The following is an 18915-nucleotide window of genomic DNA, read 5'->3' as shown; positions in this document are numbered from 1 at the left end:
AACCTGGCAGGTAGCTAAAACAGCCACACAGCCGTTCGCTCGCCGCCCCTTCCCCAGCGGGATGGGGAGAGGGTCAGAAACCAGGTGGAACTCGTGGCTTGAGATAGAGATGGTTGAATAGGACAGGGAAAGAAAAAAAAAAAATAATAATACCGATAAAGGAGTATACAAAACAAGTGATGCACAGCACGATTGCTCACTGCTGCTGATCAATGCCCAGCCAGTTCCCGAGCAGTGGCCCTCCCCGGCCAGCTCCCCCAGTTTACATACTGGGCGTGCTGCCGTATGGTGTGGAATGTTATGGAATATCCCTTTGGCCAGTTTGGGTCAGCTGTCCTGGCTGTGCACCCCCAGCCTTCTCGCCGGCAGGCCAGGGCACGGGAAGCTGAACCGTCCTTGAATGTTTAGCAATAACTGAAAACATCAGTGTTTTCCTTACCAACATTATTTTCATCCCAGATCCAAAACACAGCACTATACCAGCCGTCAGGAAGAAAATTAAGTCTATCCCAGCTGAAACCAGGAGACGTTGTCTCTGGTGTTCTTGAGTTTGTCTGGGGAAGGATTTACCCTGGGAGGAATGGGAGCTTGTGTAACCACTCCGTACCGTTGGAGTGATGAGCAAATCTTCGTCGGTCGTGTTCGAGTGAAGGTTTTCAGTCATCGGTATTGTACGTTTTCAACTCCCTGTTTACTTACGTGCCCTTGTAAATCGGTGGCTCTGTGATGCCGCAAGGTGTAAGCAAGTGCATTAAAATGCTGCTTCTGAGGATTGTTTTTGCAAGAAGGAAATGACTTTTTTGGGGGGAAACTTTTAAATACGGAGGTATCAGTAGCTGCTGGAGTCTTGTTAATTTACAGATATATTTTTTTTTTACTGCACGAATAAAATAGCGGATGAGTTTTACTGGAGTGGCTGCGCAGGATCGGTCTATGCATGTTGTTTTTCAAAAATCCATAGCAAGAAAGTGATTGGCATGGACCCTGTTGGGGGAAATACAAGCTGACTAAAACATTTGCATCAATTACTGCAAAGTGTTTTACTCACCAGAGGAAATAGTAACTTTAATATCTAAAAGGAGCCCTGTTAGTAGGGGAAATGTTTCTTTAGCTTTGTGTTCTATCTCAGAGAACTAATCCAAAGCAGAAGTAAATGTTGTAAAAATATGCATCTAACGAAAACTTACTTCAGGTTTGTGACCACTGTCTGTAGAATGATTGCTTTTTTATTTTTATTATTTCACTTTTCAAAAATCGACTTTAAACTTCCCCAGTGACCACAATAAATAAGAAAAATGCTGTATTTTGGAGGGAGGCAGAAAAGACAATTATTTTAATAGCTGCCGTCAAAAACTTTACAACTTTAGTCTACAAGCACATCTCTCTCTTTTTTAACTTTTATTTTTAAGATTAAGTTCTTAAGAATTAAATGGTCGTGTTTCATGAGCAACCGTGTTACAATCTGTTGTGTGTGTGAGACAAAGGCAAGAATATATAAATTAAGAGAAAAGATTCCTGAATTTGCTGGGGCAGTGCTAAGCAAGAATGTCTAAATTAAGGTAAATGATTCATGAATTTGCCGGGGGGGTGTTATAGTGGTGAGCAGAAGGAGAAAAACGAATTTTTTAAAAAAATTGATGGTACGTTACAACAGAAGGTGTACAGAACTTCCCTTAGCCTTGCATAAAAGGGCAAGGCTCACTGCACTCCAATTTTGAGCACCCTTTGCAATTTTGTTTTCTCTTAAAACTAGCTAATTCTTTTGCTTACCTGCAGATGTCAAAGATGGGTAGAGAACTGTCGAAGGGCAGATTTAGAAGATAAAACTCCAGATCAACTCAACAAGCATTACAGATTGTGTGCTAAACATTTTGAGACTTCTATGATATGTAGAAGCGTAAGTAAAACCAAGCATTTATTTATTGCGTCTTGCAAAATGTGACTAATGTTTTTCATCAGAATGCTGCATTTTAATCTTTGATCCCCTGGATAAGTGGTCCCTGGGAAAATTAATCTCTTAGTTTTGAGATCGTTGTCATGGCCCAGGGCACCGCGGAGATTCACAGATGTTGGCACAAAGAATGGGATGGAAATGAGCAGTTGGGGAAGAGAAAAGCAGAGCTGCTCCTGCTGGCTTAATAAGTTTGTGGAGGCCTGGTCTTCACTGCAGTTCTTTCCTCATGCAAAGCAATGCTCATTTTGTTTGCTGTCACTAAATGTTACAACATTATATTAATTTATTGGGTGTAAGTATGTAAGTTTGCATACCTCTAATTATTTAAAATCATTAATGTGCTGTTACTGAAGTGTATATATGGTGTGTTTCAGTTAAATTATACTCCCCTGTGGCCAAGAGATTTAAACATTCTTTGCACCTGTCAAGCTTTTGGTTCCTGTTATATTTTATCCAGCTAAAATTATGGCACTGTTTCCAGTTAATGAAATAATAGCTTTCAATTCTTCTTGTTAACATGATAACACTGGTCTTAACAGCTTACATAACAGTAGAAAATGGTGGATTTGGGGCTTTTTATCAAGTTTTAATTTCCAGGCTGAATTTTACATTGATACATAGGCAAAATCAGTCCTTTAGTTATGAAGGATAATTAAAATACGCAGGTTAGACTTTGCACTCCTGATAGTATTACACGTGACAGGGTTTCTGATTAGCCAGCATCCCAGAAACAAATGAATGGGTATTGGAAGTGATTCTGAATTGGAAATGAAGTTTTATGAAACTTGGTTTGTTTAAAATGTATTTCAATCTAATGACAGGTATAAACATAATCAGTTAAAATTCTTTATTTGCTGGAAATTACCCAGTTTAGATGACGTAAGTTCATAGTATATCCAAATATAAAATTTTACTTAAAATGTTTTTCTTTAACTGCTAGAAACATTTACATGACCATCTAGAAGTCTTTTCCTCCTGCTCATTTGACAGATACATTTCCTTCAGTATGACCTTTCACGATAGTGTTTTGTGGAATTCATAAGGCTACATAAAGAAGCAGTTGAACATTTTCATTGTGAAAATGGTTATGTGATTGTTTCTGGAATTCTGAAATAAGTGATAAAAAACAAAGCTTAATAGTAACAAAAGGTTTCCTTTCTGATCCATAGATGTCTTTTTATCCAGAAAAAATATCGTGATATTACAGTATTAATTATTGCATATGAGGTCTTTGACATGAAGATAATGGGGAAGAAAGTGTTTGTGGCTTAGATTGGGGTGGTTGATTTTTTTTAAAACATCTCTCTTCTCATTTTCAGTGTTCTCTTGATACCCCAAAATGTGAATTGCATAACAGAGCTTTCTCTTTGTTTTGAAACATCAGAAAATGAAAATACTTTTTAAAAAAAGGAAGAAAAAAGAAAGGGGGGGGCATGGCATCAGAAATCCTGAGGGCTTTTTGTGCACACACAGTGAGAACTTCCCAAAGATATCCCGAATCCAGATGTCTGTCTTCTTACAGAGCCCTTACAGAACGGTTTTGCGGGATAATGCTGTGCCGACTATATTTGATCTTACAAGTCACCTGAACAATCCCCACAGCAGACACAGGAAAAGGATAAAAGAGCTAGTAAGTTGTTTTTTTTTTTTTTTTTGGTAAGATTTTTTTTCCCAATATTACAAAAATAGAAGCAAGTAAGTTCATGTGAAACTTTTGTATAAAAATGTTAAATAATACTTAGCACCTGAGTGTTTGCATCTTCTGTACTGCCTATTCTAATAACGTTTTGCTGATTATAAGTCAAATGCCCAAATAGTATGCTGATATAAATTTTATGTACTAAGGAAGGGTTAATGAAATAATCTGGAAAATTAAATATGCTGATTTTTATCTTCCAAAGAAAGTACATAGCTTCCTTTTGCTTGTCATTATAGTGCTAGCTGAATACAGCTTATGCATGGTACCCTGAAATTCCTGCTACATATTGAGTGTGATCTTCAGTTCACCCATTTAACTTTTGAAGTCTGCACCAAATCAGACATGCTTGTTTTAATCTATTGTTCTGAAAAGATGTTCCATGTATAAAACCAAGATCAAGAAGATTTTTGTGGAATTGTGTCTTGTCAACACCTCTTTTGTGTCATTTATAGAAGAAGTGTCTCTATGGTTATAAGTATACTGACAAATAAGAGGAATTCAGTTCCTAAACTCTGCTTATATGTTGGGAAAATGACAGACAATTTCTACATATTTCTTCATGAGCTTGATTAAGACTGTTTATTGATTGAAAATAGAGTTAAAGATGGTTCTGTCTACTGACAGTGCAGTGCATGTTCATATTGAAACAGGATTTTTTTTAAAGGATAAAAATTATAAAATATATATTGAACAAACTCCTAAAGTATGGGAACTTTAGCAGCAGTAGCAAACTATTCTCATGTAGTTAGTAGTTATGTGTTGTGGCAGCAAACTACCTGAAGAAACCTCCTTCTCATGGACCTTCTAGCACTTTTTGGTAAATATTAACACTCTTAAAATGGTCTCATCGGCAATATTTGTATCTGATCTTGATGTGTTTTAATATTTTAAGGTCATATGCTAGACATTATCATCAATGTAAGTTTTGTTTTTTTTTTTAAGAGTGAAGATGAAATAAGAACACTGAAACAACAAAAGAGTAAGTGGGCAAAATAATTGAGTTCATAAAAACTTTGTTTACTAAGGCTGACAAGCTAATGCAGGACACATAACTGTAATTTCATATATATCAGGAGGATAACTGAGTTGCTGCTTTATTCAAACAGCCGGTCTAAACTCTTTCCAAAATACTCATTCACTTTCAAACTGGAAGCATTCTTCTCTGGACTCCAGTAACTTAAAGGTAATGGGGTTGATAAGGGAAAGCAAATGTTAGGTTTTATTCATGTTGTCTTGACACAGTATTTTACATTTTGTAGTTGAAGAAGCTTTTGAACGAGAACAGGCAACTCAAGAATTGACTGAAAGCAATGAACAAAATACTGTCTTGGAGGAAGGAGGGGAAGAACAAGAGGAAGAAGCTGTCCCCTTAACGCTGGAAGAAAGAGAAAACAAAGATTACCTTAAATCTTTGTTTGAAATTTTGATCCTCATGGGTAAACAAAATATTCCTTTGGATGGCCATAATGTTGATGAGCTTCCAGAAGGTATTTTTACTTCAGATAACTTTCAGGCTCTACTGGAATATAGAATAAATGCTGGAGATGAAGTTCTGAGGAAGCGATTTGAGATGACTGCAGTCAATCTTGAGTATTGTTCAAAAACTCAGCAGAAACAGATGCTTGAGATCTGTGAAAGCTGCGTTAGAGAAGAGACACTGAGGGAAGTAAGAGATTCGCACTTCTTTTCTATTGTCACCGATGAAGTAGTAGACATAGCAGGAGAGGAGCATTTGCCAGTGTTGGTGAGATTTGTTGATGATTCTCATAATCTGAGAGAAGAATTCATAGGGTTTTTACCATATGAGGCTGATCCTGAAATTTTAGCTGTTAAGTTCCACACCACTATTACTGAAAAGTGGGGTCTAAACATGGAGTACTGTCGAGGTCAAGCCTACATCGTCTCCAGTGGGTTTGCTTCTAAAATGAAAGTTGTGGCTACAAGACTCTTGGAAAAGTATCCACAAGCTGTGTATACACTGTGTTCCTCTTGTGCCTTAAATGTTTGGCTTGCAAAATCCGTTCCTGTTGTTGGCGTTTCCATTGCATTAGGAACAATCGAAGAAGTTTGCTGTCTTTTTAATCAGTCTCCACAATTACTAGTAGAACTGGACAACACAATTTCTGTTCTTTTTCAGAACAATAAGGAGAAGGCTAATGAGCTGAAGGAGATCTGCCGTTCTCAGTGGACGGGCAGGCATGATACTTTTGAGGTTTTAGTGGACCTCATGCAAGCACTGGTACTGTGCTTGGATGCCGTAAGCAGTGACTCATCCGTCAGGTGGAACAACTTTATTGCAGGTCGAGCATTTGTACTTTCAAGTGCATTAACAGATTTTGACTTCATTGTCACTATTGTAATTCTGAAAAACGTTCTGTCTTTTACAAGGGCATTCGGCAAAAATCTCCAAGGACAAACATCGGATGTGTTCTTTGCAGCTAGCAGCTTAACAGCAGTGTTGCATTCGCTGAATGAAGTGATGGAGAATATTGAAGTTTACCATGAATTTTGGTTTGAGGAGGCAACAAATTTGGCTACAAAACTGGATGTACAAATTAAACTCCCAGGAAAATTTCGCAGGGCACAACAGGCGAACTTGGACTCCGAGGTAACGTCAGAAAATTACTACAAAGAAATCCTCAGTGTCCCCACAGTGGAGCATATTATTCAAGAATTAAAAGATATATTCTCAGAACAACATTTAAAAGCTCTTAAGTGTTTGTCGTTGGTGCCCTCAGTCATGGGGCAGCTCAAATTCAATACGTCCGAGGAACATCACGCTGACATGTACAAAAATGACTTGCCTAATCCAGACACGCTTTCTGCTGAGCTTCATTGTTGGAGAATCAAGTGGAAGCACAGAGGAAAAGATATTGAACTTCCAGCTACTATTTATGAAGCACTTCACTTGCCTGACATTAAGTTTTTCCCTAATGTATATGCATTGCTTAAAGTCTTGTGCATACTTCCAGTGATGAAGGTGGAGAATGAAAAATATGAAATAGGACGAAAGCGCTTGAAGGCGTACCTGAAAAACACCTTGACAGAGCAAAGGTCAAGCAACCTAGCTTTGCTGAACATAAACTTTGATATAAAACATGACTTGGATTTAATGGTGGACACCTACATTAAACTCTATCCAGATAAAGTGGAATTTCAAGAAGACTTTATTCCCTCAAACAACTCTGAAGTAACAGAAGATGCTTAATTTTTTAAGCTCTAACCAATCTGTTGAAACAGCTTTTTCTTAAGTTTCAATGCTGAGAAAAAACCAACTGTGAGAAAATCTTAAAAATCACTGCAATTTTATTTCCATTTTAGGTCTTGGACTGAAGAAGCTGTGGTCAATGACCCAAATTATGTTTTGTTAGTCTGCATTAAATGTGTAATGCGAACAAAACCAAGCCTGAAAATAAGCCCATGCCCTTGGCAGAGGTGCTTTGTATATGGGATTGACTTATCTAGGTGCTCGTTTACTTCATTGCATCTTGGAAAAAGTACATTGTGATTGTAGATCTGATGGGGCTGTTACATATTCACTCATTAATTAGGAAAGGAAAAAAACCTCAAAATGTTAAAAAGAGTATAATCCATTTCAGTTCTGTTACTTAGGATTTTATTCTTTTTAAAAACTTAAAAAAAAAAGTCTTTGTATATATTTCATTTGCAATTCAGAGAGTGGATTCAGCTATTGCACGATCCTCGTGCTGTGGACTGTTCTCAGTGTAAAGTGAATGTTAGTGGTATAGAGGTACGTTCACGGTTTCATTGGAAGAGTCAACCTCTTTAATCTCTCGATGACTGTTTACATTCCTTTGTGTGAGACACAAAACTTTTTTTTTTCCTTAGGCTTTTAACAGGCATGGCAGGAGTACTGAAATTCCTAAGAGGCACTAAAAACTCAAAATTTATTCCACAAACATTTAAAACTATTCGTTCTATCCTGACTCTGACACAAAATCGTGCATCTTATTGTCTGTTTATTTGTAAACTCACCCAGGAAAGATTAAAATAAGAGTTTGTTGTTTGTCTAGGAGTAAGATTGAAAATATTGCTGTTATTTTTGGCAAGAATAAAACATTTTTGTACAGTTTATTGCAATTTAAAATAAAATGTGAATTGCTTTTTACATAGTATTGAATTTCTTAGTAAAGCTGTCCCTCTTTGAGAATGTGTATTTTGTAAGGTACCTTTTAGTTTTGGCAATTTTTTTGTCCATCGTTTTTGCAATTCTAGCGAGTTGCGGTTGTTTTAAGACACAGGAAACCCTGTGTAAAAGCACTTCTGATCTGTATGTTCTGCTGAAGGTTTTTTTTTTAAATATTTTGAGATGGCACTAAATACAGTGCTTTTAATTGTGGAAGTTCTGTCTAACTGAAACAGACTGAAATAGATTAAATTTGAAATGGTTGAAAAGTTAAGTTTTGCAGCTATCCTCATGCATGCCAATTTTATAACTTATTTACAGTCGTCCTTTTATGTACTTCCCAGTTGCAGTGGGAAAGACCCCCAGCAACAGAAAATTGAATGATTATAGACGCTATGACAAATACAGTTCTTAATGTTTTAATGCAGTCAAACAATAAGAATAAATTGAAAGAAAAAAAACCCTTTACTAAGTAAGCAAAGATATTAAAATGGCTATGTGCTTCTTAAGAAATGCTTTCAGGAGCTTTTGTTACTTTGGAGTAGTAAAACTTACTCTTAAAAAGTACTACCTTTTCTTTCCACTGCTATTTGTATATGCTTTCTGGCATGCTGTCATGTTAATGCATTTCTTGCCTCGATCAGTAAAAAGTGTTTTAGCTAATAACTTGCTCTGTTCCTCTGAATATATGAAAATAGCCCAAACTGATGTTAATGCTACGAAAAAAAAAAAGGCTTTTTTTAATTAGAAGTCATATGGAAGATTGTCTTTTTTAAAGCACATCTCAAGTACAATTTGAATAAAATAAATAAAAAAAAAATCTTTCCCATCGTGGGAATGTCTGCGAGTTCCCCTGCTATAGACAGCAGCGCGAGGTGGTCGTGGCCTCGGAGATTGTCAATATACGTCAATAAAGCCAGGTTGGATGAGCCCAGGCTTACAGGCGTAGCCAGAGGAGGAGAGTTGACACCCAGTGCCCTGTAATTGGCCAAAAGAGCTGAAGGCTGCTTTCGAACTGCGTAAATGAGATCTTTTTCACCGGTGGACTGAGACAAATTGAGGAAGAGAAAGGCAGTAAACCACTCCTTTTAGCTACTGAAGTGTCTTCTGGAGCTCAGCGGAGACGTACCGTTGCGACTAGGCTCCGAGAGCCTCGATCGCTTGGCATGCTCGGCCGTTGCGCCGCCTTTCACAGCGACGTTTAGGTTGTCTGTAGTCAATCAGAATCTCCGTATTTGGCTGATTTTGTTTGACCTGTTGGTGAGGAATGCCTCATTTTTTAGGTGCATCAGTCCATCGCTTGGGAACCTCTGGCAGGTAGCCTGAGTAGCAATGGCTTGGCAGGATGCAGAGGGGCAAAGGAGTAGCAGACTGCAATGGTAGGTACCCCTTTAACTTGAGATTTGTGTGGAGGAAAACCGTTTACTGAAACTATAGTGGCTCCCATCTTATTTCTGAGGGTGTAGAGAAAGGGTGCGACTGCATTGGAGTCTAATATAACTTTAAAGAGAACACTTTTGTCAGAGACTGACAGAGGAGTGTCTGGGACAAATAATCACTGAAGATTAATTTTGACTCTTTTTTTTTATTTTTTTTAACAGATTTTTGAGACAGATTGTCATCTTAAATATCCTGACAATTCAGGGCAGTAGATATTTCCAAGGTGTATCTGAGGTATCGACCTTGCTTTGACCTGGCTTTTCAGCACATTCTATGTAATGAAGCCACATGTCTGTTCAAATTATTTTAAGTATCACTGCTGAGAAATTAATGTATTTTAGTGAAAGTGGGTTTTCCTTAGCTGCTCAGCTGATCTGTGAAAACAATGCTTGTCTTAAGAATATACAAACTATTTCCTTTTCCCATGCAGAGAGTTCCTGTTAGAAATCACTATTACTCTTCAAAAAGTCTCTGCTGTAGCGTTATTTCTGTCACTGGCTGCAGAAATCCTGGAGCTGCTTATTTGGCTGCCAAGGTTCTGCTGTAAAGAAGCGGAGGACCAGAACTGCTTAATGATTCTGGGTGCAGCTATCCCGTTCCCCGCCGCGCTCTGTTTCTCTGCGGCACTGCAAATTTCAGAGTTACCAGAAACATCCCAATTACTCTAAGAAGATGAAAATAAACCTCTTTACTGGACCTGTTTCAAGAAACAGTTGCTAACCTAGAATAACAATAGGTGTTATCCCAAAGTAGGCTCAACTTTCAATAATTTCCAGACCTCTAATGCTCCCTACTTTCCCTAAGGAAAACAATGTTAGGAATGTTAAGGAAATGTTAAGGAAAAAATATTACAAAGAATAGCAGTCTGCCCAACAGTTTGCCTAAGTATAAATAATGAGGCATCAGCAAAAAAAAAAAAAAAAAAAAAAAAAAAAAAAAAAAAAAAAAAAAAAAAAAAAAAAAAAAAAAAAAAAAAAAAAAAAAAAAAAAAAAAAAAAAAAAAAAAAAAAAAAAAAAAAAAAAAAAAAAAAAAAAAAAAAAAAAAAAAAAAAAAAAAAAAAAAAAAAAAAAAAAAAAAAAAAAAAAAAAAAAAAAAAAAAAAAAAAAAAAAAAAAAAAAAAAAAAAAAAAAAAAAAAAAAAAAAAAAAAAAAAAAAAAAAAAAAAAAAAAAAAAAAAAAAAAAAAAAAAAAAAAAAAAAAAAAAAAAAAAAAAAAAAAAAAAAAAAAAAAAAAAAAAAAAAAAAAAAAAAAAAAAAAAAAAAAAAAAAAAAAAAAAAAAAAAAAAAAAAAAAAAAAAAAAAAAAAAAAAAAAAAAAAAAAAAAAAAAAAAAAAAAAAAAAAAAAAAAAAAAAAAAAAAAAAAAAAAAAAAAAAAAAAAAAAAAAAAAAAAAAAAAAAAAAAAAAAAAAAAAAAAAAAAAAAAAAAAAAAAAAAAAAAAAAAAAAAAAAAAAAAAAAAAAAAAAAAAAAAAAAAAAAAAAAAAAAAAAAAAAAAAAAAAAAAAAAAAAAAAAAAAAAAAAAAAAAAAAAAAAAAAAAAAAAAAAAAAAAAAAAAAAAAAAAAAAAAAAAAAAAAAAAAAAAAAAAAAAAAAAAAAAAAAAAAAAAAAAAAAAAAAGTATAAAAAAAAGAGGCAAAAAAAAAAAAAAAAAAAAAAAAAAAAAAAAAAAAAAAAAAAGAGAGAGAGAGTTGGAAGGTTTAGGCAGATCTACAGCAGTTTCAAAATATGTGCATGTTCATTATAAGTCTTCTTTACTTTGCAAAATAACACACTTAATCAAATAGAATTCAATGTGCGTGTTCCATAATGCAATAATTGTTCATTTTATTATTGCCACAGTTGTGCAATGTTTCTATTTATTTATTTTCGTGCAGCAAGCCTGCTTTTTTCCTTAAATTCATGCCTGTTCATCTTCTGTTTTAGCTGGCAACAGCTCTCCCTGGAAGTGCCCTTGAAGGCGAGGCTGGTACTAGTAAAGTTTGGTCAGTGAGACTGAGAAGCAGCAGTGCAGCAGTGACAGAACAGATGCCCCTGTAGTCCCTTATTCCTCTGCTTTGTAGTGTCCCAAAATTAAACATGTCGGTGAGTAAACTGTCCGTGTGCCTGTCCCTGTGATCTTACGGCAGATGATGCTCATGCTGTGGTGGTTACTGCATAAGTGTTTTGCGTAAGGTTCCCAGCAACCCCCCATGCATGTTAATTGACATCAAAACTCTTCAGGGGTAAATTAGTTTCCTAGTTGTAGAAGTTGGAGTACAGACTAAAGGGTGGCTTTCACCAACCCCCAAAGCCACCCGTGCTATCTACAGACCTCCCACAAACCCATACGGTTTCATCACCACGTGCTCCACCAAGAGCAACGCTATAACAAAACATTTTTGGGGTGCAACATAGGATCCTTCTCGCTGAGAAACCGTGCTGTGAGCCTGCAAGCATACCACGTGGAATCCAGACTAGAGCATAGTCTTCCCTTGCAGTAGAGCAGAGGGACCTGTAACAGCTCTACCTTTACTAAAAGATACTGAGCAACGCTGATTTACATTTAAAAATTGAGATCCCTGTGAAAGCCAGGGATGGAGGCAGTCCAGCACATCTGCCAATAGTTTCAGGTGTCTCATGGCATCTTTCACTGGGAGGTGGTGACTGCTGAGTCTCTGATCATCTGTGACAGTCTACAGTTAGAGCTGGGACTACACAAACAACTGCTAGAGCCTGAAAATTCAGCCTCTGTCAGCTCTTCAGCCAGCAAATGTCTGAGGATCTGGGGAAAGTACTGTCTTTCCTTGCTCCTGGAAGAATCTCTAGACGGTCTACTCAACTACTAGAAGGTCTACTCAGACACCACCTCTGGCGTGGCCCACAAGCCTCAGTGGGATTTTCTAGCAGGTAGATTCTGGCAACCAAGAGACTTCAGCATCTGCTGTTGTCCTGGTTTTGGCGGGAATAGAGTTAATTTTCTTCCTAATAGCTGGTATAGTGCTGCGTTTTGCATTTGCTATGAGAATACTGTTGATAACACTGATGTTCTTCGTCATTGCTAACTAGTTGTGGTGCTTGTACTAAGTCGAAGACTTTTCAGCTCCCCGTGCTCTGCCAGCGGGGAGGTGCTCAAGAAGCTGGGAGAGGGCATAGCCAGGAACCCTGGGCCAGACTGGCCAAAAGGATATTCCCTAACCCCCCCCCCCTTTTTTTTTTTTTTTTTGATAGAACAGAATGTGGTGTCTTTGGGGAAGAACTTATCAGCAGCACCTTGCTTTTTTTGTCCTCTCTTACTCCCAGAGCAGAACTTCAAGCTTCATGGCTGTTTCCTAGTGAAGCAGCAGGGCACTTCAGTACAGGTTGCACTTGCTAGCTTGGTGAAGGAAAGATGTTTGTGAGCTATTGGGAAGGAGCGGTCATGGGTTTGGGTCCTGAGGGAAGCAGGAGAGGGGTGGGGAGATACACAAGAAAGCTGGTCAAGGGCACCAGTTTGTTGGTAGTGTGATCCTCCAAGCCTGCGTACTATACAAGCCCAGAGCTAAGACCAGATGGGATCCTGGTCTTCTCCATCCCCATCCACCAACCTGCAGCGATGTCAGGCTGAGCAAACACAAGCTGGAGGGCTTGGTGTTGCTGACAGAAGGGTTACCTCGCCCAAAGCGTGGAGGAGAGGTGGTTGCAAGGAGGCTGATAGTGCTGGGGAGGTTGGACCTGCATCTGTCTTTGTGGGTCCACCATCGTGCAGGCAGCCAACTAAAGGCACATTTGACCTCCTTCCTAAGCTGGGGGACTTAAGTTGAAGGTGAATCATCTGTTTTATTAAACCAGAAGCCACTTCAAGGACTGCAGCCCCATTATGCCACATGTTGTACATACCCTGAAAACGGTATTCGTGGAGAAATAGGATCCATATGGGCAGATCCTTACTGGTGAGCACGTCCTGCTGAAGAACAGCCGTGGGTATCAGCCTGCAGAGATCAGGCTTGGTAGGATTCAGGTCTTAACTCTTAATTTATAGTGTTGAACAGCTCTCAAGAAAGGGAGGGATGTGTAGGAGGTACGGTATAAAGTGGACGGCACGGTGACATGCGTTTCCCCCCCGAGGAGTGAGGCTTGCTGCCTTCACCTTGGTGTGAGGCTCTGTGCTCCAGGAATGAGCAGGAATATCACGGTCTGGCCCAAATGCCTCCCTGGGGGAAAGAAGCAGATGATATCATTGTTGGAGTTGTTTGGACATCATAAAGGTACTTACTGAAATGAGAAAAATATGGTTTTAATTCCTTTTTTAATAATAAAAAAGTAATGGAAAGCTTAGAGTGCCAGGAACCTCACTGAGAAGTCTTTGCACCCTGGAGAACTTCTCTTTGCCTAATGAGTAAGCACATCTAAGTCACTTTTTGGTTCATTTTTTCTGTGTGTGTGTGTATATATATATATGTACATAAAGCAAAGCCAGATGAAGTTGTTTGTCTTGCAGATGTCAACTTTGCTGAGCAATGCTTTGATAAAGGAGAAGCATGGCCACAGCGAAAAGCACATGGCTTATTCCTGGGAGACTTTGTCCACACCGTACACAGCTCCTCCTGAACCCCGTACCCTAAATCCAAGCACACGACCCTTAAATTAGCAAAATACAGGAGCCTAAGCACACGCTAATTATTAGATAGTTCCTGCTCCCCGCTGCGAAGATTAGGTGGAAGTGTGCAACTGAGCAATGACTTTTAAAGACTTTTCAAGTTCACCATCCAAAACTACACCTTGCAAGTCGGTGTCGTGCGTAAGGCAGGGTACCCTGCTCAGCGTCTGCAGAGACGGCAGAGCGCAGAAGGAATTACTGCCTGGCAGGTGAGCAGGGCTCTCTCCGTTTAGCTGTTCTTACAAACTCTAATGCCCTAAGTGTATCACCGTTGCAGAAGATGTGGCTATTGAGAAACCTGTGGCTTCAGTGCGGGTCTTGGCATAGGCAAAGGCACCCTTGTGCGTTATTAGGAAAGCTGGATTTGGCAAGGCCTTGTAATACATACAATTTGACGTCAGGTACTCCTGCATTTTCCAGGCTATTTCACATTCTCGTGCTAACAACAGGGATAATGGAACAGATCTGCAACTCTAATCCTGACTCTTTGCACCTTTCAGGCAGGACAATACAACTAGAGCCTGGATGCCGTTGCCCATCTGAGAGTGCACCATTGCTCCTAGGAAACAATTCACGGGGAAAAAAAAAATGCTGAAAATACCGATGCAGCCGTTTTCTGCACTATTTGCTTCTCCAAGGTATGCATAAGCTACTGCATGCCTTCCTGTGACATGGTCCTTCAGGTCTTGCCACTCTTCTCCCAGCACTGATGTGGAAAGAGCTGCGTGGAGGACGGGTCTCTGTCCAGGATCTGGTGCAATTTTTCTGCCCCTGTATGGCCTGTAGTTTTGTGCCCAACCTGCTGTTCTCTAAGGTCATGCTTTTCAAGGGTTGGTGTTGGATGCCTGTATTTCTTATTTCTCAACTGGAGATGCATTGAAAAGCTGTGCTTTTTAGAAAGTATTTAGCATTATCCCCCTCTGTGGAAAGGAGCTTTAAAGTGGTGTCAAGCTGGCCATACACCCAGGCACGAAAAAGCACAGATTTTGAAAATCTCCATTTAGGAACAAAATTCAGCATCCGAGTAGAGCACTGGGGCTGTATTTGTTTAGTTGCCTTGGTGTTATATGGCATTACCCAGGCAGCTTTCAGTAGATACTGTGGCAATGAAATCTTACTAAACAATTTTAAAATTTGCCTTTTTTGACACAGCCTCTCATTTTAATTGGAGAACAGAACCCCACTGTGTTCCATTTCTGCTATTAAATATTACCCATGCTATCTTTTTTCTACTTTACTCCATTTACTTTCCCCTTCCCAAATTCAGTCCTTGATTTTTTATCCACAAAGTTGCATTCTCTTCTCAGTTCCAGTTCACATGTTAGTTGTTGCTTCTGATCTTTATCAGACTCTTTTTGATTCTGACCAGAACATATTTGCAAGACGCATCGGGTTAGGTTTAGTGTTTAAACAAATAAACCCCCCATTTTCTCAGCTAGCCTCCTGTTTCTCCCCCACATTCTAAAATGCTGCTTTTAGAGATCACAACTATAGAAAAACAGCAAGTTCCTCTTTACTTTTCTTCAAATGCCAGTATTCTTCAAATATCAATAAAGATTTGTGCTTTCCTTCTGTAACCTTGGCTATGCAGGGAGCCCAGCCAAGGGAACCACCCTTACGGTCCTCTGGGGAAAAGGACCTTAAACCAGCTAGAACTGATGAAAAAAGTTTCTAGGCTTTACACTGGAGCATCCCCTAAGTGTCCCCTCAGGTGTGAGTGCAGGGAACAGCCCTCGCTACAGTACTGTAATAATCTACCATCCTAAATAGCATAACCTCCAAGGGATGCGTTACCCACTGACTGTAGCGACTGGTGGAGTCAGGAAGCACTTGGAACAGCAGCTCATTCTGCTTATTCTTTCTTGGGTTGACCAGCTTGTTGTTGGCACAGTCGTAGAACCATGGAATCATAGAACAGTTTGGGTGGTATGGTCCCTTCCAGGGCCATCTAGTCCAACCCCCTGCCATGAGCAGAGACATCCCCAACTCGAGCAGGTTGCTCAGAGCCCCGTCCAGCCTGACCTGGGATGTTTCCAGGGATGGGGCATTGACCACCTCTCTGGGCAACCTGGGCCAGTGGTTCACCACCCTCAGCGTCAAAAATTTCTTAGATCTAGTCTGAATGTACCTCCTTTTAGGTTAAAACCATTCCCACTTGTCCTATCGCAACAGGCCCTGCTAAAAAGCCTGTCCCCATCTTTCTCCTCAGCCCCTCTCAGCCCTGGCAGCTGCAGGAAGGTCTCCCCGGAGCCTTCTCTGCTCCAGGCTGAGCCCCCCCAGCTCTCCCAGCCTGTCCTCCCAGCAGAGCTGTTCCAGCCCTTGGAGCATTGCTGGGGCCTCCTCTGGCCCCGCTCCAGCAGGTCCATGTCTCTCCTGTGCCGAGGGCTCCAGAGCTGGACGCAGCACTGCAGGGGGGTCTCAACAGTCATTACTTGTTCTTTAAATTAAATATATAGCGAGCCATCACAGATGGCTAAAAAGTTGCACTGTTTCTACTGCTTCTTTCCTCACAGATTGAGAATGTTTTGAGGTGTGATGGTCACATAGGCAGTCAACTGCTGAGCATGCTTAGCTGAAGATGTTCTAGCAGTGAGGATTTGGTTAGATACCAGACTGTATGGATCCATACTTTGCTGTTGCGTCAGGTCATATGGATTCACACACTTTCCTCATTGCTCTTTATCTTCTCTGCACTGACTTTCAGCTCTTAAAATGTTGATTTGTATCATAATGTCTACTAGTCTGCATGAATGGTAAATCTTGCTGATCATGGCCTGCTCTGATGTCAGGTCTCTGGTCTTTGCAGACAGACCTTGCCCTGGCCCCTGGCCATGCTCCATGGTATTCGTAAAAGCGAAGAAGACAGCCCCTCCTAACATCAGTATCAGTTTGGATTCATGCTGTATCAGCAGTGGACAAGGAAGGATCACCGGCAGAGGAAGAACCTTAGAAACTCATTCCATGTGGTTTTGGTTATTTAGGAATCTCCTTCTCCCATAACAGCACCGTCTCCTCGTGCAGTGACAGCAGTTTATGAACGGTTCCACTTCACTGTTCCTCTTGACGCCGACACTTGCACCCTGAGCCAGAGCATCTCGGCAGGAAAGAAGGTGGGAACAGGTTGGAGACAGGAGGGTGAGTGTGGGGAAGGAGCGTAGGTGGGCAACATCCATTCGAAATATTAAATATCCACAGCTGACTCAGAAACCTTCCTCCTGTGTTTATCTAATTACAAAAAGTTAATATAGTAATTTCTTCATTTCCAGCAAATCAGTATTTCCTGAAGTATTGTGATACTTTCCCTGAGCTGAGCAGAGCTCCGCTAGGATTTTCATTTACAGACAATTTGGTGATATCTTATTACATGTAAGACTTGTGCTAGGTCAGATAAAAATGTGTCTTGCATTCCTTGCTTGTCCCAGAGCTGCTGCGCAGTAGACGTTTCAGTGTGCTAAGGGCATAAAGAGTTATGAGTATGCAGTTTTAGAAATTTTTTTGTTTGTTTTTTAGGGATATTTGAATATATCATAGCCCTTGCAAAGTAACCACTTCTCCTGGGCTGGGAAAAAATTTGGGAACAGAGCTATAAAATAATTGGTATTTTTGATTCACCAATAATCCTGAATAATAAAAAAAGATCTTTTAAAATAAAGTAATAATCTGGTGTAAAACATAATTTCATAAATTTTTAACCCTCTCAAGATTAAATTTATGACAAACTAAGGCACATTTGTGTGGTTAGATATCATCAAAATGAAATATTTCATTGTAAAACCAGAGTTTCATTCATCCTGAATGAACCATGTGTGAAAACAGAGCAAATCACGGATCATTGTCCCAGTTTACAGAAAGTTTCAGTTGAAAAACTTGGGTGAATAATATATGAATAATATAAAATAATACGAATAATATAAAATCATAAGTCTGTACCACCCCAATCCAACTCATTTTCATAATAGATAAAAACAAATTAAATTTTCCTTTTGTTTTGTTTTGCTTTTCAATTTATTAGCTTGCTCATCTAATTAGAGTGAGTGCACAGCTGAGCAGTGAGCAAATCTTTGTCTGGGGCTGGGTTTTTTTGCTTACTTATATGGGTAAGTAACAAGTGTTACTGCAGCAGAGTGAGGGGAAGAAGGTTTTTGGTATTTGAACAACCTGGCATTCGTTTTCCACGTGGAATAAAAGTATGTGTTGTATTACAGAGCAGTCACCTTGGACCCGACATTCTTATGTTTCCTTCCTGTATTACAAAAAAGCAAAGAACAAGAAGCAAAACCGTCTACTAGGAAAAAAAGATGGCAGTACCAGTTTCTCACTAGGAATGCAATGTGGGCAAATAAACTTTGGTTTCCGCCCAGGTGAGAGGCGAGGTAAAGGCAAAATGATTGTGTATGTGCAAATTTCCTGGAGTCCTTGAAGTCAGTGTGTTTCAGAGCAGACTTCCCAGGTGCTGCAGGTAAATCTTGAAAAGTTGTTCTGCAAAGTTGTCCCACGTTTACGATTCAGTACAAGCTCAGCAGAACTAAGTGGGAAATTGTGGCTTTTTTCTGTGCTCTCAGCACTTCACTGTGCTTGTGTCTAATGCATACAAACGATGTTCATCTGTTCGTTGTGGGATACTGTTTCCTTGCCACTTCTAAATATGTGATTCAGCTCAAGCATTTGGCTACTTGTTCCTGGGCGTGCAAACTCACATTGCGATGTAGGGAATTATTAAAATGAAACCCTCACTGTGTAACGAAGGACGATTTAATGCTCAAGAGCAGTTGTTCCTACAAGTATTTGAAAAGGACACCTATTTTGCAGCAACCTCTGAAGTCTGCCAGCCACTGCATGTGTGGTACTTGGAGGCCAAAGAGAGCAGTGATGTGTTCGACAGCGCTACCTCTTTCTTGGTTTTCTTTGCTTTTACTTTTAGGAATAAACTGTTCCCATATCCCATTGGTGGATAAAAAATTACTGGTGATTCCCTTTGTTCTTTGCCAATTGTCGCTCTGTCGCTGTCGTCACAGAGGATTGGGGTGGGAAACCTGTGGCTTAGACAGGTTTACTCTTCGCTG

At 39.1% G+C, this 18915-nt stretch overlaps 1 protein-coding gene across 1 annotated transcript; it reads left to right on the top strand.

The window, feature by feature from the left end:
- The first annotated feature begins 580 nt into the window (after positions 1-580).
- PRKRIR (protein-kinase, interferon-inducible double stranded RNA dependent inhibitor, repressor of (P58 repressor)) lies at positions 581-7776 on the top strand. The gene is made up of 5 exons (XM_010296614.1): positions 581-666; positions 1777-1897; positions 3477-3584; positions 4596-4632; positions 4913-7776. The coding sequence occupies exons 1-5, from the start codon at positions 581-583 to the stop codon at positions 6859-6861; spliced, it is 2301 nt and encodes a 766-aa protein (XP_010294916.1). The 3' UTR covers positions 6862-7776.
- The last annotated feature ends 11139 nt before the right edge of the window (positions 7777-18915 follow it).

This window comes from Phaethon lepturus, unplaced genomic scaffold (assembly GCF_000687285.1).
Source record: "Phaethon lepturus isolate BGI_N335 unplaced genomic scaffold, ASM68728v1 scaffold11671, whole genome shotgun sequence".
Taxonomy (NCBI): domain Eukaryota; kingdom Metazoa; phylum Chordata; class Aves; order Phaethontiformes; family Phaethontidae; genus Phaethon; species Phaethon lepturus.
Note: the sequence above shows the minus strand (reverse complement) of the source record. Positions and strands in the feature narration are given on the sequence as shown.

Bases quoted from the DNA above. Each gene is read 5' to 3' on its own strand.
- PRKRIR (XM_010296614.1), top strand. From the start codon at position 581: ATGGGAGCTTGTGTAACCACTCCGTACCGTTGGAGTGATGAGCAAATC. The intron at 1,898-3,476 runs GTAAGTAAAACC...GTCTTCTTACAG, and splicing joins CTTCTATGATATGTAGAAGC to AGCCCTTACAGAACGGTTTT. The intron at 3,585-4,595 runs GTAAGTTGTTTT...TTTTTTTTTAAG, and splicing joins GGAAAAGGATAAAAGAGCTA to AGTGAAGATGAAATAAGAAC.